This window comes from Myxine glutinosa, chromosome 6 (genome assembly GCF_964187855.1).
Source record: "Myxine glutinosa chromosome 6, kmMyxGlut1.1, whole genome shotgun sequence".
NCBI lineage: Eukaryota > Metazoa > Chordata > Myxini > Myxiniformes > Myxinidae > Myxine > Myxine glutinosa.
The window spans coordinates 1,562,786-1,589,966 of record NC_136266.1 but is presented as its reverse complement, the minus strand read 5'-3'; the positions used below and the strand labels follow the sequence as shown (position 1 = coordinate 1,589,966).

General features: G+C 45.9%; 1 protein-coding gene across 1 annotated transcript in view; it reads left to right on the top strand.

Moving 5' to 3' along the window:
• The first annotated feature begins 1,007 nt into the window (after positions 1–1,007).
• FTSJ3 (FtsJ RNA 2'-O-methyltransferase 3) overlaps positions 1,008–27,181 on the top strand; it is a 134,937-nt gene continuing 108,763 nt past the window's right edge. The window contains exons 1-3 of the mRNA XM_078779544.1: positions 1,008–1,247; positions 20,216–20,321; positions 26,068–26,114. Coding sequence (XP_078635670.1) covers positions 1,181–1,247; positions 20,216–20,321; positions 26,068–26,114 — 220 coding nt within the window. The 5' untranslated portion in view covers positions 1,008–1,180. The remainder of the gene's footprint in view (positions 1,248–20,215; positions 20,322–26,067; positions 26,115–27,181) is intronic.

The following is a 27,181-nucleotide window of genomic DNA, read 5'->3' as shown; positions in this document are numbered from 1 at the left end:
TCACCCCAACCTACTCTCCCACGTCTCCTACACCAACACCCCTCACCTCACACCAACCTCTCCCCACCCACTTCCCTCCCGTGCATTCCTCTTCCCCCTCTCCTCACTTCGGTTGGTTGTTTCTTGGTTTTTCAAGCACAAAACACACGATTGTTGACGATCTTTTTGTGGGTCAGGGATGCAAAAAAACCACTTTGTATTTCTCAACGATTAGGACAGTTATTAGTTAAACGGTTGGCGCATCGGCATCTTTAAACGGTAGAATAACGTGTGACGATTCTGTAATAACAGCTGTACAAGTTGTTAGCCGTACAAGTATTCGCACACGTCACGCGACACGCGAGTATCGTATTTGCATAACGGAAGTGAAAATAGTCCGGTTTTGAAACACCGGTTTATTATTCTCACAAAATTTTTCTTCTGCTAATGGGTCAGGGATATCATCTTCCATCCTCTAAAATATATCTCTTTAAAAAGCTCACGAGTGTGTCTCTTTAAGAAACATACAACCTCCCATTGGAGCTCTTTCATTGCACACATCAATGAAACTAAAAGGGTTACTTCATGGATTTTTTTTTTTTACCACGGGCTTTCCATAGGACAGGATATATATATATAGTATGTGTGTGTGTGTATACATATACATATACATATACATATATATATATATATTTATATTTATATATATATATATATATATTATATATATATATGTAATTAGGGTAAAAGCAAAAAACATGTTGGACAACCATGAGGTCCGTGTGCCAAAGGTTTAGGTTTAGAATGCTTGTGGGGGGTAATGGATCTGGGGGGAAACGGCGCTTCTTCTTTGTTTCCTCGTCCTGCGCAAGAATGCGGAGGTGTATGCGTACGGTGCACTCATAAATGCTTCAGTTATTCTGTTGTTTTTTTAATTGACAACATGACAACATATTGAGTTGTTTTATATTAAACTTTCTATTGCGCAGAAAAATAATAATGTCAAACGAGACAAGGCAATCGCTTTTCAGTCGATTCCTTCTCTTGCTAACCACGTGACAAGCCGAACACGTGATTTGCACGTGTGTGTGCTCATTTACGTTGGGTATACACGTACAGTGTGCCGTTTACAAGATAAAGAAAAACTACAGTGTGCAGTTTACAAGATAAAGAAAAACTACAGTGTGCGCGGTTACCAACAATGGGGAAGAAAACGAAATTGGGCAAACGAAGGCGTGATAAGTTTTACCACCTGGCCAAAGAAACAGGTAACACGCCGAGGTTGCTTTCCCGGATATTTGAATGATTTGTGTGGATTTACGGTTTGATTGTCCAGGTAAAAGCTGTTATTTTACTCACGATATCATAGGCAAAGGAACGGCCACGCTACGGTTACTTGAGTTCGCGCGAACCTTGAACAAGCATTCTTGTTTGTATATCTGAACATTAACTCGGCATTGGTTCACAACGTAGAATATAGATCTGGGGAGGGGGGGGGGGGGGTAGTGGATTTGGGGGGTGGTTAGTGGATTTGGGGGGGGGGGGGTAGTGGATTTGGGGGGTGGTTAATGGATCTGGGGGGTGGTTAATGGATCCGGGGGAGTGGTTAATGGATCCGTGGGGTGGTTAATGGATCCGTGGGGTGGTTAATGGATCCGGGGGGTGGTTAATGGATCCGGGGGGTGGTTAATGGATCCGGGGGGTGGTTAATGGATCCGGGGGGTGGTTAATGGATCCGGGGGGTGGTTAATGGATCCGGGGGGTGGTTAATGGATCCGGGGGGTGGTTAATGGATCCGGGGGGTGGTTAATGGATCCGGGGGGTGGTTAATGGATCCGGGGGGTGGTTAATGGATCTGGGGGGGTGGTTAATGGATCTGGGGGGGTGGTTAATGGATCTGGGGGGGTGGGTAATGGATCTGGGGGGGTGGGTAATGGATCTGGGGCGGTGGGTAATGGATCTGGGGGGGTGGTTAATGGATCTGGGGGGGTGGTTAATGGATCTGGGGGGGTGGGTAATGGATCTGGGGGGGTGGGTAATGGATCTGGGGCGGTGGGTAATGGATCTGCGGGGGTGGTTAATGGATCTGGGGGGGGTGGGTAATGGGTCTGGGGGGTGGGTAATGGATCTGGGGGGGTGGGTAATGGATCTGGGGGGGTGGGTAATGGATCTGGGGGGGTGGGTAATGGATCTGGGGGGTGGGTAATGGATCTGGGGGGTGGGTAATGGATCTGGGGGGTGGGTAATGGATCTGGGGGGTGGGTAATGGATCTGGGGGGTTGGTAATGGATCTGGGGGGTGGGTAATGGATCTGGGGGGTGGGTAATGAATCAGGGGTTGGTAATAGATCTGGAGGGGTGGGGGGTAATAGCTCTGGGGATGGGTTATGGATCTGGGGGGGTGGGTAATGGATCTGGGGGGTGGGTAATGGATCTGGGGGGTGGGTAATGGATCTGGGGGGTTGGTAATGGATCTGGGGGGTGGGTAATGGATCTGGGGAATGGGTAATGAATCAGGGGGTGGTAATAGATCTGGGGGGGTGGGGGGGGGTCATAGCTCTGGGGATGGGTAATGGATCTGGGGGGGTGGGTAATGTATCAGGGGGTGGTAATGGATATGTGGATGGTAATTGGACCGGGGTTGAACGGATCAATTGAAAGTGAGGGAATAAACTGATCACAGGGTTTCAACAAATGGATTGAAAGTGATTGAATAAAGTGCTAGCGGGGTTGAATGGAGGGATTCCAAGTGAGGAATTAAAGCGATCACGGGGTTGAAGGATGGCTTCAAGGTGATTGAATAAACCGATCGTGGAGTTGAACTGATGGGTGGAAGGTGAAGGAAGGGTTGATGATTTGAGGTTGGGTGAATTGAGGTTTGGTGAAGCAGACCAACGGTGGATTGAAATAAAACGGTGGAACTTGCATTGTGGATTTAAGGAAAGCTTGCTGGAACGGACAAGTGGTGGATTGAACGAAAGCTTATTGGAATGGACAGATTGTGGATTGAAAAAGTTTATGGATTGCCCAGACTGTGAATTGAAAGAAAGCTTGTGGATTGAAAGAAGAACTGCTGGAATGGACAGATTGTGGATTGAAAAAAGAACTTCTGGAATGGACAGATTGTGGATTGAAGGAAGATTGCGGGAATGGACAGATTGTGGATTGAAAAAAGAACTTCTGGAATGGACAGATTGTGGATTGAAGGAAGATTGCAGGAATGGACAGATTGTGGATTGAAAGAAAGCTTGTGGAAAAGACAGATTGTGGATTGAAAGAAGATTGTGGGAATGGACTGATTTTGGATTGAAAGAAAGCTTGTGGAAAAGACAGATTGTGGATTGAAAGAAGATTGCGGGAATGGACCGTAGTCCAGGCCCTGCCATAGAGACCCGTATACATCTCTTTAGGCCTAGAGTTTGACAGTGGATTTGAGTATAGGATACCCCTAGCTTCAAGAATCTGCTAGGTGGAAGTCTGAAATTTGTAGCACTAGGACGTGCCCGTACGTGGGTGCCCGTTCCGTGGCAAAAAAAAAAAAAAAAAAAAATTTCCAAATTTAAATCAAGTGTACCTCCCTGTCTTTGCTAGCCATGACATTCGATGCCATTGACCATTGCCACTCCTACGCCACGGTGAGGCGACAGGGTAGGATTTGTAGGAGACCTGAAAGTGCAGTGTCAGTATGTATTCCATGTTCGAATTGTTTTAGTTTTAAAATAGTTAAAAAAAAAAAGGTTTGCAAAGCATATCACCAAATTGAAACAGAATTGAAACAGAGCAGAATTCGTTATTATTATTATATTACTACAAATTATTACAAATTATTACATTACAAATTTTATTCGTTAATGTTAATTCCCTGCCATCACCCTCTGCCATCACCCTCTGCCATCACCCTCCCATCACCCTGCCCCATCACCCTGCCCCATCACCCTCCCATCTCCCTCCCATCACCCTCCCATCACCCTGCCATCTCCCTCCCACCACCCTCTGCCATCACCCTCTGCCATCACCCTCCCATCACCCTGCCATCACCCTCTGCCATCACCCTCTGCCATCACCCTCTGCCATCACCCTCTGCCATCACCCTCTGCCATCACCCTCTGCCATCACCCTCTGCCATCACCCTCCCATCACCCTGCCATCACCCTCCCATCACCCTCCCATCACCCTGCCCCATCACCCTGCCCCATCACCCTGCCCCATCACCCTCCCATCTCCCTCCCAAACAAAGAATAATAAAAATTGTCTACATGTACATTGTACACACCTTTATTTCGTTAGCACCTCTTCATAAACAACATTGCAGAGGAAACGGCGCTTCTTCTTTGTTTCCTCGTCCTGGGCAAGAATGCGGAGGCTGCTGGATCTGCCAACCCTAAGGCCGCCACGTAGAACTGACAATGGCTGAAGAAGTCTCTTGGGCAGAAGATCCCAACATGGTGTAGCGACTGCCAAAAGAAGTTGTGCACTTATTTTGATGAATTCTTTTCGAAACAATTTTTCTTCAATCAATAAATAAATAATAAGAATTGTCCACATGTACACACCTGTATGTCGTTAGCAGCTCTTCATAAACAACATTGCTGAGGAAACGGCACCTCTCCAGGAGATCCTAACATGGTGTACGACTGCCAAAAGAAGTTGTGCACTTTTTTTGATGAATTCGTTTCGAAACAATTTTTCTTCAATAAATAAATAATAATAAAAATTGTCTACATGTACATTGTACACACCTTTATCTCGTTAGCACCTCTTCATAAACAGCATTGCAGAGGAAACGGCGCTTCTTCTTTGTTTCCTCGTCCTGGGCAAGAATGCGGAGGCTGCTGGATCTGCCAACCCTACAGGCCGCCACGTAGAACTGACAATGGCTGAAGAAGTCTCTTGGGCAGAAGATCCCAACATGGTGTAGCGACTGCCAAAAGAAGTTGTGCACTTATTTTGATGAATTCTTTTCGAAACAATGTTTCTTCAATCAATAAATAAATAATAAGAATTGTCCACATGTACACACCTGTATGTCGTTAGCAGCTCTTCATAAACAACATTGCTGAGGAAACGGCACTTCTCCAGGAGATCCTAACATGGTGTACGACTGCCAAAAAAAGTTGTGCATTTTTTTTGATGAATTCTTTTCGAAACAATTGTTCTTCAATAAATAAATAATAATAAAAATTGTCTACATGTACATTGTACACACCTTTATCTCGTTAGCACCTCTTCATAAACAACGTTGCTGAGGAAACGGCGCTTCTTCTTTGTTTCCTCGTCCAGGGCAAGAATGCGGAGGCTGCTGGATCTGCCAACCCTACTGGCCGCCACGTAGAACTGACCATGGCTGAAGAAGTCTCGTGTGCAGAAGATCCCAACATGGTGTAGCGACTGTCCTTGGGATTTATTCACAGTCATGGCAAAGCAGGGTCGTACCGGAAACTGCCGATGCCGCAGAGTGAACGGGAACATGTTGTCAGATGGACTCAAGGTTATGCGTGGAATGAGCAATGTGCGTCCAGAATTGACACCCATCACAGATTGTGCAACCAACAGATTTGGAAGGATCTGAAGTATGATGTACCTTGAGCCATTGCAGTGCCCGCTTTGCTGGTCGAAGTTTCGCAGCAGCATGATGACCATACCCACCTTGAGAGAGATTCGATGTGGCGGCATACCAGATGGACAGAGTGTGTTCAGGAACTCAGGCGGATACAAATGATCACCCTCAGATTCCGCTGTATCGACGCTACAGCAAACATGTTCCTCCCCTGGAAATATGGTCGTCATGTAGGCATTTACCTGATCGACTTCAGAATTGGTCGGACATAGTATAACACGCTCGCATAGCCACTTGGGGTTGCTAATGTTGTTATGCAAGTCTTCGTACACCCAAGTGACAATATCCTGAAGTTTTTCACCTGGAAGAATGAGCGGTTCCCTGAGCTCAATAGCAAATTCACCCTCTTCTGGATTGACAGGAATCTTCCCTTCACCCAGATCCAGCAGGAATTTTGCAAAAGCAGATTCGTCCTGTAGTTCTCCAGCACCCTGCATGATCCTCATGTTTACTCTGAGACGAAGTATCTGCACTTTTCTCCACAGGTATGAGCTCTTGAAGCACCTTCCAACTATGTCAATACGGCTACTGTGTGGCACAACAGTAAGGATCTGCCTCCAGTCACCACTGAAAACCATTGCGATGCCGCCAAATGGTTCCTCTGAGCCCCGAAGCCACTGGAATGTTCGATCTGCTGCCTCCAATGCGCGACGATCCATCATTGAAACCTCATCCACCACCATTAGATTAGTCATGCGTATGAGTGCTGCAGTGGTGTCATTTTCACTGATGTTGCAAGTGGACTCATCAGTGAGAATGAGAGGACACTTGGTCCTACTATGGAAGGTGGCCCCTTTAGGCAGCAGCGTAGCTGCAATACCACTTGCAGCAGTTGCAAGAGCCACTTTGCCCATTGCTCGCACTTTGTTGAGTATATGAGACAATGTGAATGTTTTCCCAGTCCCACCACTTGCATCAACTGCAAGCATGCAGCCATGTCCGTGTGCCACACTCCGCATCACTTTATCGACAACAACGCGCTGCTCGTCATTAAGAAGGCACTCTGTTTGAGCGATGTGAGCCTCAAGTTCTCCTATATTGTGCACTGTTTCGTGCTCGATGACGCGCGGAATGCGAGACTGGAAATGAACTGGTTCAGGCTCAGGAAGGCCAAAGGTCTTACTGAGCGAAAAGCCGTGGCACTCAACTTTGTTCCTCAGCTCTAGTAGCACTGCACTCACAATGCGTCCATTTGGTTCATTCACACCTGCTGCACGCATGAAGTCCTCGCACAGCACATACTTGTGCCTTTCCCAGAACTGCACGTGGTTGCCTCTGAGAACGAATATGAGCATGTTGGCAAATACTTCGCGGACTGCAGGGCCAAATGCAATATTTGCAGCCTCTTCCATAACAGAATCCACCTCCTGGTCATTGTCAACGATGCCATATGCAATGCAGGCTGCCAGATAGGTCTCCATGACCCTACCACCAACACGACGGAGATCCTGAAAGCATGTGGGGCCAGGCACGCGGTACAGTAGCATGCGGAGATAGTACAACTCGGCAGTATGTGAGTTGACGGGAATAATGGGGAGCCGCCCAACCGTATCAGCCTTACGGTTATCCTGGAAACTCAGCCTTCTCTTCCGCAATTGAAACCTTTTCCTCAAGTAGGTGAAGTGTTGGAATACATCTGGATATAGAACATGACGCATGTGTGGATGGAGATTCATGGCTTCGAAAAAGGCGGTGAGGGTTGTTGCAGGGGGTCCTGACTCTGCCACGTTCTGTACGGCACCTTCGTCATTGAACGTGATCACCTGCTCATCCTGTAGATGGAGTGCCAGCATCTCGACTGGTGGGTACTTGCGTTGAATGGGGAAATCGTATATGCGCCAGTATCCCTCAGATGCGGTGATGTAACGCCCTAGTTCGTAGCGTGCCACTTCATCATGTCGTAATGCCTCTCGCATCCTCTCATGAGGCTCTAGTCTGACCAGGCACTGGTCCGGGCCCTTTTCAAGGTATTTGTACAGGTACTTGACACAGGTGACAGCACAGACGATCTCAAGGTTGATGTGAGCATCGTACCTGAGGACAATATATGGATTGTAAGGCACAACCCATGCATTGTTAACTAATACGTTAGCACCGCCTCGTATTGTCTTCATGATGGGATCACCAGGTGCTGCTTCTGCCCGTCTTCTGTACAGGGGATAGGAGTCATCAGATAGGCACTACCACTAAAATTTCAAAGTTGTGGAAATGCTTGCTTTAAGTTATTATTTATGTCTATGGGAGCTTATGAACTCATAACTTTTGAAATTTTTTAAAAATCTCAATTAGTCTCCGAGATATTCAACTTTTAAGACTCGAATATAGCTCGTTAAGTGTACCTATTGTCTAATACATTAGTGATGTAATTGATTGTGTCCAAATTCAAGGATGATTACATAATAAATTAAAAAAATAGACATAGAGTTCAATCTGCTGCATTTATTAATGAAGACAACCATGTAAAACCACATATCAGCATTTTCGAAAATTTGTAAGGAGCATTTTGGTAATAAAATCATTGACCTTGTGTACGACCTTGACCTGGATTTCTCAAGGTCAAACCCGAGTTACGCAATAGCGATATTGCCGAAATATTGGAAACTATACATCTTTGTTCATAATATTCACAGCTACATGTACCTTATGAAGTATTTAGCATGTTTAGGTTATTAAAGTCTAATGTACAATGTTTTTAGTTGCCAAGGTTTAATTATCAGTGACCTTGACCTATATTTTTCAAGGTCAAGCATGCAAAAATGCCACTATTTTGCTCCAAACGGCACAATTTCAGAACTACACAGTATAACAGGTATAATACAGGATTGTACAGTCTATTGCTATGTCCATATACTGTCAATAATCAACAGATCAAAGATTATGTTAATATGACCTTGACCTGGTTTTGTCAAGGTCATAGGCAAACCTGAAGCTACACCTGAAATTCATGTTTCCAAAGTCAAACTGATGGTTGGTCCGTAACCCCACACACACTGCTGTAGCAATCTCACACAAACTCCAGCTCCTTGAACAAGATGTCTGTGACAAATTGTTTGAACTGAACATCAAAGTCCACACAGTCATCAATGGTTTCTTCCATCTTCCAGTAGGATATGGTGAGGACTGTCCCTTTGCGCTTGGATTTCTGGACTAAGCCCTGGTAGCATACGTCTACACCGTCTTCGTCTGTCCAGGTATGCAACAAGTACTTGTTGACGACACTGGCTGGGTTTTCCAGGATTGGCAGTATGGCATCAACCACCTCTGTACTGGACTCTGGGAACAACTGCAGAAAGTTTTCTCTGGACACAACCTTGCCCACCAGAGGGCGCACTTTTGTTTCTGTTTTGTTTCGCAGGGTCTTGTCTCTCCTTTGCTTCATTTCATGTGTTCGGCGCTCAATTGCAGCTGTGATCTTGACGTCTCTCTCCTTCTTCAGTCGGCTCATTTCTTGAGCTCGTTTCATGGCATACGTCACAAGCTTCTGCAGCTCATCCTCTGCCTCTCCCTCAAGCCACAACATGGTCTTGTTTTTGGCAAACTTCACTTTGGACTCCACAAACTGTGTTGTTGCATTGGGTGCTCTCCGCACTTGGCTATCCACCATCCCCAAGACTTCCTCTGCGAAGATGTTGTGTGTTGGAGCACTGGCAGTTTGTGCGAGTACTTCTTCAGAGGGATCTGATAGGTGACGAGGTGACGAGGTGACGTGACGAGCAAATTCCTTGTCTGAAATTATATTATTAGTCTGAGTAGGGGTTATTCCATACACTTGACATTTTGTATCTGGGAATCAGGGTTAAAATACCATGCAATCTGGTGACAACTGGAACAGCAAAATTGTAGTCACTTATTTTGTTATCAATTGTGATTATTAACCTTCCTAGTTCTTGCCAAAGATGAGTCTTGTGACAACAGACTGAATAGTGTTCAACAATTCATACTCAATGTACAAACCTGAGGTCCTCCCAGAATTGGGTACTAGACTTCCGCTGGTGGATCAGTTGACACATGACACTATTGGTCTGCTGTGCTGGCTGCACTCTGGCTAAAGCCAGACATAACAGGGAAGTGACCTGCTGGTATTAAAGATGACAAAATGAATAAAATGCATGCCATATAGTCTACACTGTAGGTGTGTGTTGAACGGCTATGTAGTAGCACGTGGTCCAAAGCACATGGTCTTGTTTACCAACAAGTGGTCACGTGATCTTTCTTGATATTAATCAAGTTTGAAAATCGGCCAAATAATGGACCCCAAAGTCATCAAAAGTTTCAATAACGAACATATTTTTATGATTAAACAAAGAAAGGGAGCGGATGGCTTGCGCTTGTGCGAGATTTCAATGGATTAGAATGACCACTGTCGGAACACATAAATCAACATGGCACCCACGGCGAGCGAAACCCGATTTTGTACCGCGGGTTTCTCCTGCTGACCATTCCCATCCACCGGCAAAAATTACACTAACAGAACCGGAAATTATTCTAGTTTATGCTGGTATTAATTGTTTTCATGCTACTTTTCAAAATATGACAGTATTTCAACAATTGTCGCCTACCCCAGTTTTCTCCCTCCCGGCAGCCATTTTCAAATCCGGATGTTTGGGGTCGGAGGCTCATGGGAGTTTGGGAGAAAGGTTTTTAAACAGTTGACATTCGATTTATTAGTCATACTCACCGACAATGGTGACGAGCTTCATTTAAAACAAAGTTGCAACCGGCACATGTTAAAAAAAATGGCCGCCATTACCGCCGATGCGAATGCGTGTCACGATCGACTGCAGCGCCCCTGGCGAGCGTGGTAGTGCCTACATCAGAGAAGCTTGTCGTTTGTCGTAGGGCTTTGGGATAGTCCTTTGTGCACTTCCGGTCTGCCATGCAAGGGCTCAAGATGTTCCATTCCCCACATGGGCCGTGAATCATGTGTGATGTCACAATACGGTGTAGTTCCGGATTTGTGAGTCTGTCAGGAATCTCAGCAGAGACCACGCGATCGACATCTGCTGGTGTTCTGGGCTTGTCGCGAGGTACCACGGTCAGGAGCATGTGTATATGGGGAAGGTGACGCTTTTGCGTTTCCTTCACCATCACGTAAGCGTCCACATGCCCCAAGATGTCATGCTTGAGGATGTCTGCGAGGAGTGCTTCCACCTTCATATGAAACACCCGGGCGATGATATCAGGTCTTGCATTGGGTGGCTGACCCTCAAAAACCGATTCTTTAATTTCTGGCCACTTTGGGTTGCAGGTGAATGTTAGGAAAAAGTCTGGTTTTCCCTTGACTCGGACTAAAGCCATTGCATCCTGAAACTCTTTGGCATACCAACGTGGCGACCCATAAATTGACGGTGGCAGAATGGTGAGGCGTCCAGGTAGCACCTCAGCATCACTGTTCAACGCATCAACGATGATCTTATACTTTTCTGCCTTAATTGACTTCTGGTTGCAGCGAATCCAATTGAGACGGTGTGACTCAATTTTTGCCATCATGTCGCATACGTACTGCTGTGTCAACCTTCCACCACGAAGCAGTAGATTGAAGTGATGAGTAGGATCACGTACTTGTAGATGGTAGCGGTAGAAAGTTGTTGGCGTTGTCCCTGCCAACTCAGTGTGGTACCCCTGAGAGCCGCAGGGTAGCAGAAGTATGTATGATAGTGGGTCATACGCTGGATGCATGGCGTCTATTGTCTGTAAACCTCCTCCTCTGAGGTGAACAGCGACTGCCAGCCTTCCAAACTGCTCTGTTGTCATTGCCCCTGGAGCAATGACAGCCACATCGCTGTCTGGTGAGGGAAGGTTGACGGTACCATGATGAAGGTCTCGGCGCCGCGTGCGACCTGTTAACACAATATTCAGTTCATTGGCGCTATCATTATGAACCACATACTCAATGGCTGATTTGAATTGCTGGACGTATGGGTTGCACTCATGAATGGCCTGTTGTGCTCTTAGCAAAAACTGCTCATTCAGGCCACTGTTCGAGGTGTGGGCACGACGATAATCCAGCTCATGGGCTGGATCGTGAAAGTAGATCTGAGCAAAGCGTGGGGTACAACCCAGATCGGCAAGAGGAGCACCAATGTAATGGTAAACCTTACCTTGTATGCGCACTCCAGGATTGAAGCCAGGCATACGTATCTCTCGGACACCGATACTTGCCATTGCCAGCGCGTTGTTGTACTGTTTCGCGTGCTTCACAAAGTCCTGGTTAAGGAAAAGGTTTTTAATAGCATCTGGAGGTTGTGATGGAATTGAACCGGGTTTTGGATTCGTAGGATCATGCATAAGATCGACCTTGCCGTGGTTGCAGCAAAATCCTCTTCTCTCCTCATTCCACACCAAAGCAGCACAATGCGAGCATTTATTGCATTGAAATATTGAGGTCCTGCTCAACGCGTGCCTGTACTCACCATGAAGTACCTCTCGGAAGAAATCGGTATCATCGTATCGAGCAAGGTTGCGATTGTCATGGTGAGCCTGCTCTAGTCTCACACGGTGTACATCCTCATGGCGCAGGGCATCCCTTACTTGCCGGTCTTCTCGCTGGTGAGGGATTTCTTCTGCACGACGCCTTGTCATGCGTGCAGTGTTGTCTGCCAAGCGAGCAGTCCGTTCTTCATCCGTTTCTTCTGCACGACGCCTTGTCATGCGTCCAGTGTTGTCTGCCAAGCGAGCAGCTCGTTCTTCATCCGGTTCTTCTGCACGACGCCTTGTCATGCGTCCAGTGTTGTCTGCCAAGCGAGCAGTCCGTTCTTCATCCAGTTCTTCTGCACGACGCCTTGTCATGCGTCCAGTGTTGTCTGCCAAGCGAGCAGTCCGTTCTTCATCCGTTTCAGCTGCACGACGCCTTGTCACGCGCGTAACGTCGCGTGTCAAGCGAGCAGTACGTTCCTCATCAGTTTCTTCTGTACGACGCCTTGTCATGCGTCCAGTGTTGTCTGCCAAGCGAGCAGTCCGTTCTTCATCCGGTTCTTCTGCACGACGCCTTGTCACGCGCGTAACGTCGCGTGTCAAGCGAGCAGCGCGTTCTTCATCAGTTTCTTCTGTACGACGCCTTGTCATGCGTCCAGTGTTGTCTGCCAAGCGAGCAGTCCGTTCTTCATCCGGTTCTTCTGCACGACGCCTTGTCACGCTCGTAACGTCGCGTGTCAAGCGAGCAGCGCGTTCTTCATCCGTTTCTTCTGCACGACGCCTTGTCATGCGTCCAGTGTTGTCTGCCAAGCGAGCAGTCCGTTCTTCATCCGTTTCTTCTGCACGACGCCTTGTCATGCGTCCAGTGTTGTCTGCCAAGCGAGCAGTCCGTTCTTCATCCGTTTCAGCTGCACGACGACTTGTCACGCGTCCAGTGTTGTCTGCCAAGCGAGCAGTCCGTTCTTCATCCGTTTCAGCTGCACGACGACTTGTCACGCGTCCAGTGTTGTCTGCCAAGCGAGCAGTCCGTTCTTCATCCCTTTCAGCTGCACGACGCCTTGTCATGCGCGTAACGTCGCGTGCCAGGCGAGCAGCTCGTTCTTCGTCAGATTCCATTGCGCGTGCACTACGTGCAGCTTCGTTCCTTCGTTCTCGTAAACGACGACTCGATTGGGGCATTGTCTTTATCTACAATCTATCTATAAGATAGACAGTAAGTATATAGACGGTAAGTATAGATAAGATAGAATAGATAGATCTAACAATAAGACAGTGGGAAGATACAATCGAGACAGTAAGTCGGCACTTCCGTAAGGCCGGAAGTGAAGTCTTCACTGTCCGGAAGTTCGCATATCGCATATCTATCTATCTATCTATTAATGCCCAATTATTCAATTATCGCCAACGTATTTTGGCTTTTTGCAATTTAATCGCAAGGAAAAGTAGAAAGAGAAGAGGGGAAAAAATGAAAAGGAAAAACATTCCAAACCGCGAGGGAAAACAACACGGCACGTCGACACAACAACGTGTTCTGTGATTGGCCGTACGTGGCTGCCAGTAGCTGCCCCCAAAAAAAAGCTTTCACCGTCCGGCGACTGAATTTTAGGGGAAAAATAAAACGCTCTTCGCTTAAAACAACGCCCTTCGCTCTGACTGAATTGGGACAATGTTTTTATGTTTTTAATTGAATTACTATCCGTAATGGCGCACGCTCTCACAGGAGCTCCGGAAGGTCGCATATCGCAGTTACGATGAATCGCAAATTAGTTTTTATTAGTTTTAAAACATAGTTTAACGCCAACATAGCGCCAACATAGTTTGCAAACGTGAAATAAATGAATACGCTCTCAAATGTGCCGTCCGAGGCAGAGTCTGTTCGCCACGTTCGGCACACGTGATAGCTCGCTGCTCTCTGATTGGTTGAATCGTTTTTTGGACATAGCTCGGTAACTACTTGTCCGATTAATTTCAAACCTTGAAAAGGCACATCCTCGGGTCCCCAGCAATATACCTGGCAAGTTTCAAGTATATCGGACCCGTGGTTGTCGAGAAACAGCGGTCACAGACAAACAAACAAACACACACACAGACACACAGACACACACACACACACACACACACAGAGATTACTGGAATTATAGATAGATAAGCCGGAAAACGGCCATTTTCCAAGATGGCCTCCATGGGGCCATTGCCAAACAAGAACCACATACAAGTTTTGATATAAATGTAGTAGAGGGATGATTTTAGCGTCTATTTTCAGGTTTTCAGGTATGTCCAACTCAGTGGTGCCATCAAAAAATATTTTAGATGTCGCCTAGTTACCAAAATCCAAGATGGCTGCCACCCAAAGTTCATAAATCATGAAAACTCGTATAACTTTTGATAGAAACATAGTAGATGGATCATTTTTGTGTCTGTTTCTAGGTTTTCAGGTATGCCCAACTCAGTGGTGCCATTAAAAAATATTTTATATGCCTAGTTACCAAAATCCAAGATGGCCACCACCCAAAGTCCATAAAGGACGAAAACTTGTATAACTTTTCATAGAAATGTAGTGGATGGATCATGTATGTGTCTATTTCTAGGTTTTCATGTATGCCCAACACTGTAGAAAAAAACCTTTGCCTGTAATTCCCTCCCCAGTGACTGACTATGCTACAGTGCGTAAGGGACTTCAGAATTTCCAGAGTGTCCGCCAGCAACTTACTCCATCTCAGTCTCTGATGCCTGTATTCTGTGATGAAGGTGTATTTCATACTGTGGCTGACATCATGATGGCTGAACCAAATGCATTCTCTGATGTTCATGGCATGATGGGTATGTTCCATTGGGTCAAGATCCTGCTGAAGTGTGCTGGGCGGTACCTGAGAGGGTCGGGAATTGAGGATGCTCTCATTGAGACAGAAGTGTTTGGTAATCGGACCTTGAACTCAGTCTTGGAAGGTAGTCATTATGTTCGCTCCTTTTTAGGAATCATGATGGTTTCGGATCTGATCAGCTCACTGGCATGGGAGGCATTCTGGCAATGGCTGATGCAACATGGTCACAAGGTCAATGATGATACAATGACATGTGCACATGAGATGCAGAGGGCTCTGTGTGAGAAGAAAAGGTCAGAAAAGAAGTTTGCAGAGCTTTTTGAGAAATCTTCAGAGCTTCTGGAACAATTTCAGAACTTTCTCAATGAGTGTTGTGCGAAATCTGAGGTGTGCAAATACTTGCAATTGTTTAAACACATAGCTAATGTCATAAAGCATGCCGTTGCAGCCGATCGAGAGGGAAACTTTCCTCTTCACATGGCTACTGTGGAAGCATCCCTTCCGATCTTCCGGGAGTGTGATTGTCTCAATTACCTCCGCTATGGCACATTCTATCTGGAATCAACAAAACTCCTAGAAGCAACTCATCCTGAGGTTTTTCGGCGGTTCATGAGTCGTCAGTTTGTCGTGAAGGATCAAGCTGCTGGCTATTTCAATGCTGTTGCTCCAGATATGAAGCTGGAACAATCAATACAGAGATCATCAAAGAGTGATGGTGGCGTTGTTGGTCAGACAAGAAATCTGGCAATCATGGTTGAGTGGCAACTTATATTCCATGAAATTCTTCTTATCTCAAACAATTTCAGGGAGATGATGAATGATGTGTCAATGAATCACAGCGAATCAAGAGCATCATGAACTCACTGGTCGCAAAGCTGATCAGCTCAACAGAAATGTAGCAAGACTTCTTGAGTATGTAAGAGATAGAGGCAATCCTTACATCATTGAGGTTCCAGTTGTCAAGCTCCACAACCTCATAACAAAGCAGCTGGCAGATGATGAAGTAGCAGTGCGGCTGCTTCAGATACAAACAAATGGAGATCGATTGGTCAGGGAATTCCGGAAGGAGCGGTTTCTGCAGAAGACGAAAAAGCTCTCCTTCACCATATCAAAAAGAAACCTGCCACAAATGGACTACAAAGCTCCCTCAGAAACAACTACTTCTTCTGTTACAGTTTCCCCCACAATGATGGCAGCAGCTCAGCGTGACATTGAGATTGTGAAAGGGCGGGGCATGGCACTCAACTGTATCTATGGCCATGATATCCTCCCCATTTCAGCAATATTTGAAGGTGACCTCCCCTCCAAACCAAACAAGAGTGCACTGATTGCTGATCTTGAGAAATATCTAATGGATGATGACATGCATTTTCCTGGGGGAGACTTTTCCGTTATCATAGACTTCATGTCTAAAATTCGGTCATTTCCTAACTTAGGATCCTTCGGAACATTCAGAAATGCAATTAGCTGTGTCCTATCTGCAGGCCACTCAATTTGCTCCAGGACCAGCCTCCATGTTGTATTTGACAGTTACCTTGAGTCATCAATTAAAGCTGGAGAAAGACTCTGTCGTGCTGGAGGAGTTGGGTCTGTTGACCTCACTGAACTCACTGCAGATGTCCCAGTACCACAGCAACTTGACAAGTTCTGGACATCACCAACCAACAAAACCAAGCTGCAGCAGCTTGCTTGCCAGCTGGCATCAACACCCAAGCTCATCAAGCTGACTGTTGTGCTCAGTGGATGCATCATGGACGAAGAAGTTGTGCCAGCACAGTTGCTCCATTCAGGGAGGTCATCATCACCACCATCTGCTGAAAACTTCAAACCTATTAAAGCATTAACATGTAATGTGGAGGAAGCTGATGATCGGCTAGTTCTTCACTGTGCATGGGAAGTGGATCAGGGGACGAGTCGGCTGCTTGTGATCTCAAATGACACAGACACAGTAGTGCGTTTACTACACTTTATCCCTCAAATGCGAGCGAGGGGTCTTCAAGAGTTGTGGGTAGAGTTTGGCTCTGGGGAGCGCAGGCGTCATCTACCACTACATATTCTTGCAGATAAATTGGGAGTAGTACTGTGCAGAGTTATAATGAAGGCTTATATCCTAACAGGCGATGATGCGCTCAGCAAGATTGGAACCAAACATGCATCTCTCTTATGTGAACCACAGAAGTACCTGGCCAATTTTGCGGAGTCCAATCAGTTAACTGAAGAGGTTATGAAGAAAGCGGAGGAGTATCTCGTTCATGTGTGGGCAGGTGCAAAGTCCAAGACAGCATGTCAGACCTTCAATCAGCTTCGAGTGGAGTGCCACATTCGTGCTACAACACCAAAGCCCCTACAGTTGCTACCCCCTACCTCAAGTGTCATCCATGGCCATATTCACAGAGCTTTCTTTGTTGTGCGTAAAGTCATGTGCCTTCTTGATGACAACCACTTGACTCTAGATCCAACAAACTATTGCTGGTCATTTGATAATGACATTCTCTTGCCTTCCAAATGTTTGAATCCGTTACCACATGGGAAGCTCATCATCTGCAAATGCATGGGAAAGTGTGATACAAAGCGATGCCAATGTAACAAGGCTGGTCTAATTTGTGTGAATTTTTGCCACAGACGACAAGGTTCTGTGTGCCAAACTAAGGAGGCAGCAGCCAGTGATTCTAATGTAGTTAGTAATATAGTCATTTACTAGATAGTAATGTATCCAACCCTGGTGTTGGGCTAGCGGCTAGGGTGCCAGCTTAGGATCCCAGGATCCTGGGTTCGAATCCCGGTCGATCGCTGAATTAACGCCAGGGGGGTTGACTCAGCCTGTCATCCTTCCGAGGTCGGCAAATTGAGTACCAGTTCACTGGTAATTCCCTGCTTGTCGTAAAAGGCGACAAAAAGGGTTGGCGGCAGGAAGGGCATCCGGCCGTAAAACATTGCTTCAAAAAGAGGACCGAAAAACAACAACAACCACGGTCCTCGAAAAAGGCCAACCCCCGCTTTGCGGGGAAAAATGGCCTCTAAATGTGGTTACTTTTTTTTTTTTTACTAGATAGTAATGTAGATACATGTAGTGTAGTACATTACACCTTGCCGTTGATCCACTATTGGGATGTGACATTTTAATTTTATTTATTTTCAGTAAAAATGTTAAGTAATTGGACCATCATTTTCTTCTTATTCATTCATTGACTGCAGAACATTTGTTACACCACTGGGGAGCATTAATTAATTTTTGTGCTATGCCATATTAATTTGCCATATTTCCTCCTCATTTTTTAATTAAAGTTATGGTCAAGATTTTGATGGGAATATTTTAGACCTTAATAAATTTTTACTATTCCTCAATAAAACATTGTGTGTTCCTTACTTATTTGACTGATCTTTGATTTTGGTCATTTCTATAAAAAATTTCATGATTGATGAATTTAGGTGGTGAACATGTTGGGTTTTGGTGATGAGGCAACATCTAAAATATTTTTTTATGGCACCACTGAGTTGGACATACCTGAAAACCTAGAAACAGACACAAAAATGATCCATCTACTATGTGTCTATCAAAAGTTATACTAGTTTTCATGATTTATGAACTTTGGGTGGCAGCCATCTTGGATTTTGGTAACTAGGCAACATCGAAAATATTTTTTGATGGCCACTGAGTTGGACATACCTGAAAACCTGAAAATAGACCCTAAAATCATCCCTCTACTACATTTATATCAAAACTTATATGTGGTTCTTGTTTGGCAATGGCCCCATGGAGGCCATCTTGGAAAATGGCCGTTTTCCGGCTTATGCTACAAATTTCAGACTTCCACCTAGTAGATTCTTGAAGCTAGGGGTATCCTATACTCAAATCCACTGTCAAACTAGGCCTAAAGAGATGTATACGGGTCTCTATGGCAGGGCCAGGACTTGCTGGAATGGACTGATTTTGGATTGAAAGAAAGCTTGTGGAAAAGACAGATTTTGGATTGAAAGAACACCTGTTGGAATGGACTGTTTGTGGATTGAAAATGGACCGATGGGGGATTGAAAGAAGAATTGCTGGAATGGACTGATTTTGGATTGAAAGAAGATTGCGGGAATGGACCGATGGGGGATTGAAAGAAGAATTGCTGGAATGGACTGATTTTGGATTGAAAGAAGATTGCGGGAATGGACCGATGGGGGATTGAAAGAAGAATTGCTGGAATGGACTGATTTTGGATTGAAAGAAGATTGCGGGAATGGACCGATGGGGGATTGAAAGAAGAATTGCTGGAATGGACTGATTTTGGATTGAAAAAAGAAGCGGGAATGGACCGATGGGGGATTGAAAGAAGATTGCGGGAATGGACCGATGGGGGATTGAAAGAACACCTGTTGGAATGGACTGTTTGTGGATTGAAAGAAGATTGCGGGAATGGACCGATGGGGGATTGAAAGAAGAATTGCTGGAATGGACTGATTTTGGATTGAAAGAAGATTGCGGGAATGGACCGATGGGGGATTGAAAGAAGATTGCGGGAATGGACCGATGGGGGATTGAAAGAAGATTGCGGGAATGGACCGATGGGGGAGTGAAAGAACACCTGTTGGAATGGACTGTTTGTGGATTGAAAGAAGATTGCCGGAATGGACCGATGGGGGATTGAAAGAAGAATTGCTGGAATGGACTGATTTTGGATTGAAAGAAGATTGCGGGAATGGACCGATGGGGGATTGAAAGAAGAATTGCTGGAATGGACTGATTTTGGATTGAAAGAAGATTGCGGGAATGGACCGATGGGGGATTGAAAGAAGAATTGCTGGAATGGACTGATTTTGGATTGAAAGAAGATTGCGGGAATGGACCGATGGGGGATTGAAAGAAGAATTGCTGGAATGGACTGATTTTGGATTGAAAGAAAGCTTGTAGGAATGGACGGATGTTGGATTGAACACATAGACTATTCTAACGACAACACATGGAGAATGTGTAATGGAGAATATACATTTTGTCTAATGGAGAATATACATGAGTATGTACAGACACAAACATACCGTGGTGATGTCTGTGCTTGCACCACTGTCCCCATTCCGCTCAGTACATTTAAGCTTATGAACTGAGATTGAATGAATGTGGTGTTGAGGCCGTGCAGGCATGGGCCGAATGCCCGCATCCTCCATCGAATGCATGTTTGCTAATGTATCCAACTTTGATCCACGGCGTGCTGGTGTGTGTCCGTTGTGGGGACAGTGGTGGCGATGAGATTGGATGGTTATTTTTGAAAATATTTTTATTATGGATTTTGAATGATATCACGTGTGTAGATTTTTATTTATTTTGATGATCCTTTCGACCTGAGTTTTGAGTCGTTGTAATGATTTGTTAATGAACTGCTGGATGTCCTTTTATTTTCCAGGATACCGATCCAGATCTGCCTTCAAGCTTATCCAACTCAATCGAAAGTTTAACTTCCTGCAGAGATCTCGTGTCCTGATTGACTTGTGTGCAGCGCCAGGAGGGTGGTGAGTCTTCATCTTCATTTTGCAGGGTACATACGTCGGCCTACAAAAGGCACCTCACCCCCCCCCCCCCCCCCCACCACCCAATTCTTTCCCCTCCAAAGTTTTTACATTTTGATGCCACCTCAGCTCTTATTTCATACTTTCAAATCAAACTTGATATGTAAAGTCTTCGCAAACTACCCCAGAGTGATAAAGCTACGAAAATGTAGATAAAATGTGAATACATTTGATTAATGGAGAAGATCAAATTATTTTCTGTTGCATAGTTATTCAAATTCAAATGGAGAAGATTGTCATGGGGCCTGCAAGGCTAACCCCCGCTCCAGCAGGGAAAATGGCCTTAAAATGCCTGTTGTTGTTGTTGTTGTTGTTGTTGTTGTTGTTGTTGTTGTTGTTGTTGCAGTTGTTGCATAGGTATTCAAACCCTTTGCCCAATTAACCCTAAATCACTTCAAGAACAAATTCTTTGTTGGAAAGGTTACAAAATAAGTGTAATAGGTTTCACCTGTATGTAATCAGTTGTTTAACTTAAAAATTAATCTCCCCCACTTATCTAAGGAGATTTAAGGTGTAACTCACTCATTTAACCACCAACGTAAACATGAAGACTGAGGATCTTTCCAAAGAAGTCAGACATAGTGATGGCGAAACACCGTTGTGAGAAGATTTAAAAGTCACTCATTATCCCTTTGAGTACAGTGAAATCCATTATTAACAAGCGTTACGCATAGGTCCCCCATCGGTGAAGTGATGTGAGTTGACAAAGTGGAAGACGCAAGGCGGCCATCTTGGATTTTGACGTGGCGACCCAATTTTCAATAGCGTTCTTCCTTATGCCTAGATACACCCACACACCAGACTAGAAGTTGGTACTTCACTTATTTTTCAAGATATTCCGCTCACAAGGTTCAGACATACATGGTGGTGGCCATCTTGGATTTTGACGTGGCGACCCAATTTTCAATAGCATTATTACCTTCGCAAAAGCGGAAGGTTATGTTTTGATCGCTGTGTATTTATTTGTATGTCTGTGTGTGTGTGTGTATGTTATTCGCATAACTCAAAAAGTATTCAACCGAATTGCATGAAATTTGGTGGGATGATTGGTTATTATACGGGACACATTTGATTAGATTTTGGGAGCAATCGGGTCAAAGGTCAAGGTCACGAAAAGGTCAAAATCGTATTTTTGTTGTTCTGTTCCCTACACTCCCATGCCAAGTACAGAACAGTAGCTGCGGCGAAGGTATGCGCTCTACCGAGTGCCCGTTCTAGTTCCTTATGCGTAGATAAACCCAAACACCAGATTAGAAGTTAGTAGTTCGTTTATCTTTCAAGATATTTCGCTCAAGGTTCAGACATATATATGGTGGTGGCCATCTTGGATGTTGACGTGGCGACCCAATTTTCAATAGCGTTCTTCCTTATGCCGAGATACACCCACACACCAGATTAGAAGTTGGTACTTCGCTTATTTTTCAAGATATTCCGCTCACAAGGTTCAGACATACATGGCGGTGGCCATCTTGGATTTTGATGTGGCGACCCAATTTTCAATAGCGTTCTTCCTTATGCGTAGATACACCCACACACTAGATTAGACGTTGGTACTTCGCTTGTTTTTCAAGATAATCCGCTCACAAGGTTCAGACATACATGGCGGCGGCCATCTTGGATTTTGACGTGGCGACCCAGTTTTCAATAGCGTTCTTCCTTATGCCTAGATACACCCACACACCAGATTAGAAGTTGGTACTTCGCTTATTTTTCAAGATATTCCGCTCAAGTTTCAGACATACATGGCGGTGGCCATCTTGGATTTTGGCGTGGGTTGCACCCACATACCAAATTAGAATTCGGTCCTTCGCTTACGCACGCACGGACGGACGGACGGACGGACACACGGACGGAGGGGAAAACCATAGTCCCCCTTTCGCTCCGCGGTGCGACGGGGGACAATAAGTGGCAGACGCATCATACCACCCAGACTCTACCCAGATCAGGTCACCCATCCAAACTCGGCAGTCGTGCAAGCAGGAAACTGGTTCGGGATGTCACTGCAAACCAAACAATGACTTTGAAAGATCTGCAAGTCTCTATGCCCAAAATGGGGGTCAGTGCCCATCAATCAACAGTCTCCTTTCCTTCACAAAGCTGCTCTCCATGGACAGGTTGTAAGAAAGAAGCCATTACTGAAAAAGATGCATCTAAAAGATCGTATGGAGTTTGTGAAAAAGCATCTTAATCATACTGCAGGCATGTGGAGAAACCTTTTGTGGTCAGACGAGTCAAAAATTTTACTTTTTGGTCTAAATTCAAAGCATTTCTTCTGGTGCAAGCCTAACACTGCACATCACCCAGTCAACACCATCCCTACTGTCAAGCATGGTGGTGGCAACATGATGTTATGGGGCTGCTTTTCATCAGCAGAGACTGGCAAGCTTGTCAGGATAGAAGGGACAATGAATAATCCAAAGTGCAGGAGAGTCATTAATGAAAACCTGCTCGAGTCGGCCATTTAATCTGAAACTGCGTAGAAGATTCACACTTCAGCAGGACAACGATCCGAAGCGCAAAGCTAAAGTCACACGAGTGGCTGAATAAATGTTCTTGAGTGGCCCAGTCGCAGTCCTCACTCAAACCCAAATGAACATTTACAGCGAAACATAGGACAGAATGAATGAATGAATGATCGTTTTAAGGCCATTTTCCCCACAAAAGTGGGGGTTAGCCTTGTGGGCCCCATGACAATCAAGGTTCCCTTTTTGAGGTAATGTTTTTATGGCCGGATGCCCTTCCTGACGCCAACCCTTAGTCGCCTCCTACGACGCGCAGGACACAACATAACATTTAAGGACATAAAACATAGAAACACATACATAAACATACGTAAACACATACATAAAACATAGAAACACACATAGAAACACAGAAACATAGGACAGAGTGAAACCGAAAGCTCGTCATGGCGGCCCACCGCCACATGGGGTGGAGGAACACGTGCGAGGCCATGCTTGCGGCTTAACGAGCCGAACGCAGTACCACAAGAGCGAAAGCTCGTCATGGAGGCCGTACTAAAAATAGAATGGCAAAGAGAAATGTAAATAATTTGAAACGGTTCTCGTCAGTTTAAATGAAGCAATAAGCACGAGACAGACAGACACAAACACAGAGAGAGAGAGACAGAGAGAGGGGAAAGGGGGGAAAGTCGGGGAGAGTCAAGAGAGACGTAAGATGGGAAGGGCTTGTCCATGGGGACCTATCGGTGCTTTGACCGTGACCGTGCCCTGTCATGCCCTGACTTTGACCGTGCCGTGTCAAATCCGGGCAACAGGGATAAATGGGGAACATTTGGCCCCTGACTTGCATTGGGGGATACAACCACCATGAAAAAGCATTCCCCGATAGTTGCATATGATTAGTTACAAGAATCGCTGTTTTCTTAAGATTTACAGATTTCATTCCAGATTTCTGCACCGATTTAGTCGTTAACATCTGATCCTCAAACACGAACACAGATTTTAATTAGTCCATGAGAGTAGATCGTGTTTCCAAGGCAAGGTGATGTTATTGGTGATGGTGAGCTTATTGGGGATAAAGCCTTTCATGAAGGATATTTATCTTTTAAAGGGGTGTTTAAAAATATTGTTGGGGTTTTGAGAACCCTGCATGGTGTAAATTGTTGTAAATATACCCCTTTGTAAATACCTCCATTTCTTGTCAAGGTCAAAGGTCGTCCTCTAGTTAGTCCACATCGCAACACGTAGCGAACCATAGGCCCTCTTCGTAGTTATTTCGTTATTATGCGTTTCAGGTAAGGCTGTGTTTCCAATAGTTTGACTCTACGTTGCATCAATCAAATAAGATAGGCCCCTTTCAATTCCCCAATCACCTCACCCACGTCTCCGCAAAGTAACCGCCAGGCAGCGTTCGCTGCCCTTTGGGTTGGCTGGTTTTCTATCCCGCAAGACGCCATTGCCCATGTGCTCATCTCGGAGAAGAAGGGGGGAGGAGCCGCCAAATCACGGGCGTGGCACGTCGTCATGATCGGAGGTGGAGTCAACCAGCCCTAACAGCCAACCAGCACTTTGACCGTGACCGACCCAGTAGGCGTGCCCTCGCAGCCGGCGGCTTGATTCCTAGACGAGTGATAAAAGCGACTGGAAGGGACTGCTTCGGCAGACGCGTGAGGAGGTTCATGAGAGAGAAGGGAGAGAGGAACACGGATGAGCACGAGAGAGGAGCACAGATGAGCACGGCAGAGTTGTGAGGCAGGAGAGTTGGGTCCGTTGACGGCGACAATACCGGGCACATTCACATTATCCATGCGTGAACGAGACACGGAGCTGCCGGCCGCTTTTCGCCGCTGAACCGGAGCGTGGACGTTCGAGCGGTACCTCGACGTCGTGCCACTGGCCCCGGACCTTCCTGCCTGCCGGCTCCATGGACCGTGTCCCTCTTCCAGCCATTTCCGACCATTGCCATTTTACTCCCATTCGTGTAAGTGTGTTCGTTCTGTCTGTATTGTCCTGGGGATAAGTTAAGCCTGTGTAGATAAGCTTGCTCTGTGTCCTGCTCCTTCCATTTCTTGTATAAATGCCCTTCTTTCATTTCCTCTTGTAGATAGAAATAAACCTGTGTTCTTCCTTTACCCTTGTTGGTTCTTTGGCTTCCTCTCATCCGATCGCTTCAGTCTTTTCTTTCAATTGAGTACCTGTGGCGCGATTTTTGGCCAAACGCTTTATAATCGGGTTTCGTCCTTTGATAACGGCTAGAACCGCCGATTGCTAAACCGCTCGGCAAATACCATCTTGTCCGTGGTTCGAGCGGTACTTGTCTCCCTGTTCTGCGGAGGGATTGGTGAAGGTATTCGGGACAACACCTTGACCAATAACCCTGATCAATCCCACCCCGCAGAAGAGCGTTACAGGTACCAGGACCGGTCGGACGGCCAGCTTAACAGGACAAGGGGATTAACCCCCCTTGCTAAAGGGAGTGCCGTTCCCCGGATCCGTAACAATATATCCAAACACCCAGTTTTGATTGATGCACTCCCCTGGAGCTCCCTTAGTGTGCGTGCCAAGTTTGGGGCCAAACGGTTTCATGTTTCTGGAGGTATTGAGGACGCAGACGCGCACACGCTGACGCGCACACGCAAACGCTGACGCGCATGCACACGCACGCACATGCTGACGCTGACGCGCACGCTAACGCTAACGCACACGCTGACGCGCACGCTAACGCACACGCTGACGCGCACGCACACGCATGCTGACGCTGACGCGCACGCACATGCTGACGCGCATGTGCACGCTGACGCGCACGCACACGCTGACACGCTGACGCTGACACGCTGATGCTGACATGCTGATGCTGACACGCTGACGCTGATGCTGACACGGATGCTGACACGCTGACGCTGATGCTGACACGCTGACGCTGATGCTGACACGCTGACGCTGATGCTGACACGCTGACACGCTGACGCTGATGCTGACACGCTGATGCTGACACGCTGACGCTGACGCGCACATGCACACCGACACACACGCACACGCACACCGACACACACGCACACAGACGCTGACGCGCACACACTGACACATTTCCTTTTACTATAATAGATGTTCACAGATTGACAGTTGGTAGTTAACATGATTAATGCTCGTATGTTTTTTGTTTGCGTGCTGTTTGTGCGAGTCCTCTGCTGTTAACATGTTTGGTTATTTATTTATCTTACCCCTAGGTTACAGGTGGCATCCAAGTTCATGCCGATATCCAGCCTGATCATAGGTAAAGTTCTCCGCACCGTCACCCTGATATGTTTTGATCGAAAAACCATATGCGCTGGGTTCCTCTTAAAGAGAGGGTTCTTGTGTCTTTACCTCCGCCACCAAAGGTGGATGGAGGTTACGTTTTCACCTCTGTTTGTTTGTCCGTTTGTCTGTCTGTCCGTTCTGAACAAAATATCTCATCAAAATTTCAAAAGTTGTGGACGGATTTGCACGAGATTTGGCAGAGAAGTAGCGTTTGTCACAAGGACGAAATGATTCAATTTTGGTGAAGATCCGGATCCGGATTCGGCTCGTAGAATTTTTAACGTGATTTTTCACCTTTGGGAGATGGGGCCAAAAACGATACATAGCAGGATATGTCAAAATGTTGTGGATGGATTTGGATGAAACTTGGTGGACCGCTTGGGTGTCTGACAAGGACTATTCGATTCGATTTTGGTGAAGATATGAATATGGATTCGGATATGAGAATTATTTAATTTTTTAAGTGATTCTTCAGTGGATGGATTTGGACGAAACTTGTTGGACAGGTTGTGTGTGTGACAAGGAAGAATCGATTCAGTTTTGGTGAAGATTCGGTTCCGGATCCCGGTAGTAGAACGTTTTAAGTCACAAGAAGAATGACGTTTTAAGTCACTCTTCACCATTGAGTGATATTAGTCCGTGGGCTGAGTAGGGTTTACATGCACCCCCCCCACAACTTAACTTCCCGGGTATGTCCATGTACCCCCCACCCTAGGGGTTAGGAAAAACCATGTTAACAGAAAAAAAACCTCATTCCCTCATAGTTTGACCTCTGGTGACCTCATTAGTGACCTCATTTGCATATAACACATCATTGTAAAGTGTCCCAGGACAAACATTTTGAGGGGTCATATGCAACCATAGGATGACTAGGTAAAAAGTTATGGCCATTTGAATTTCGCCTACCCCTAATTTTCGGAAATCACTGACACAGGGGGGGGTAACATCAAAATATGCGTGAGAGGTACCTTGGGAATGAGTTTTTTTTCTGTTAACATGGTTTTTCCTAACCCCTAGGGTGGGGGGGTACATGGACATACC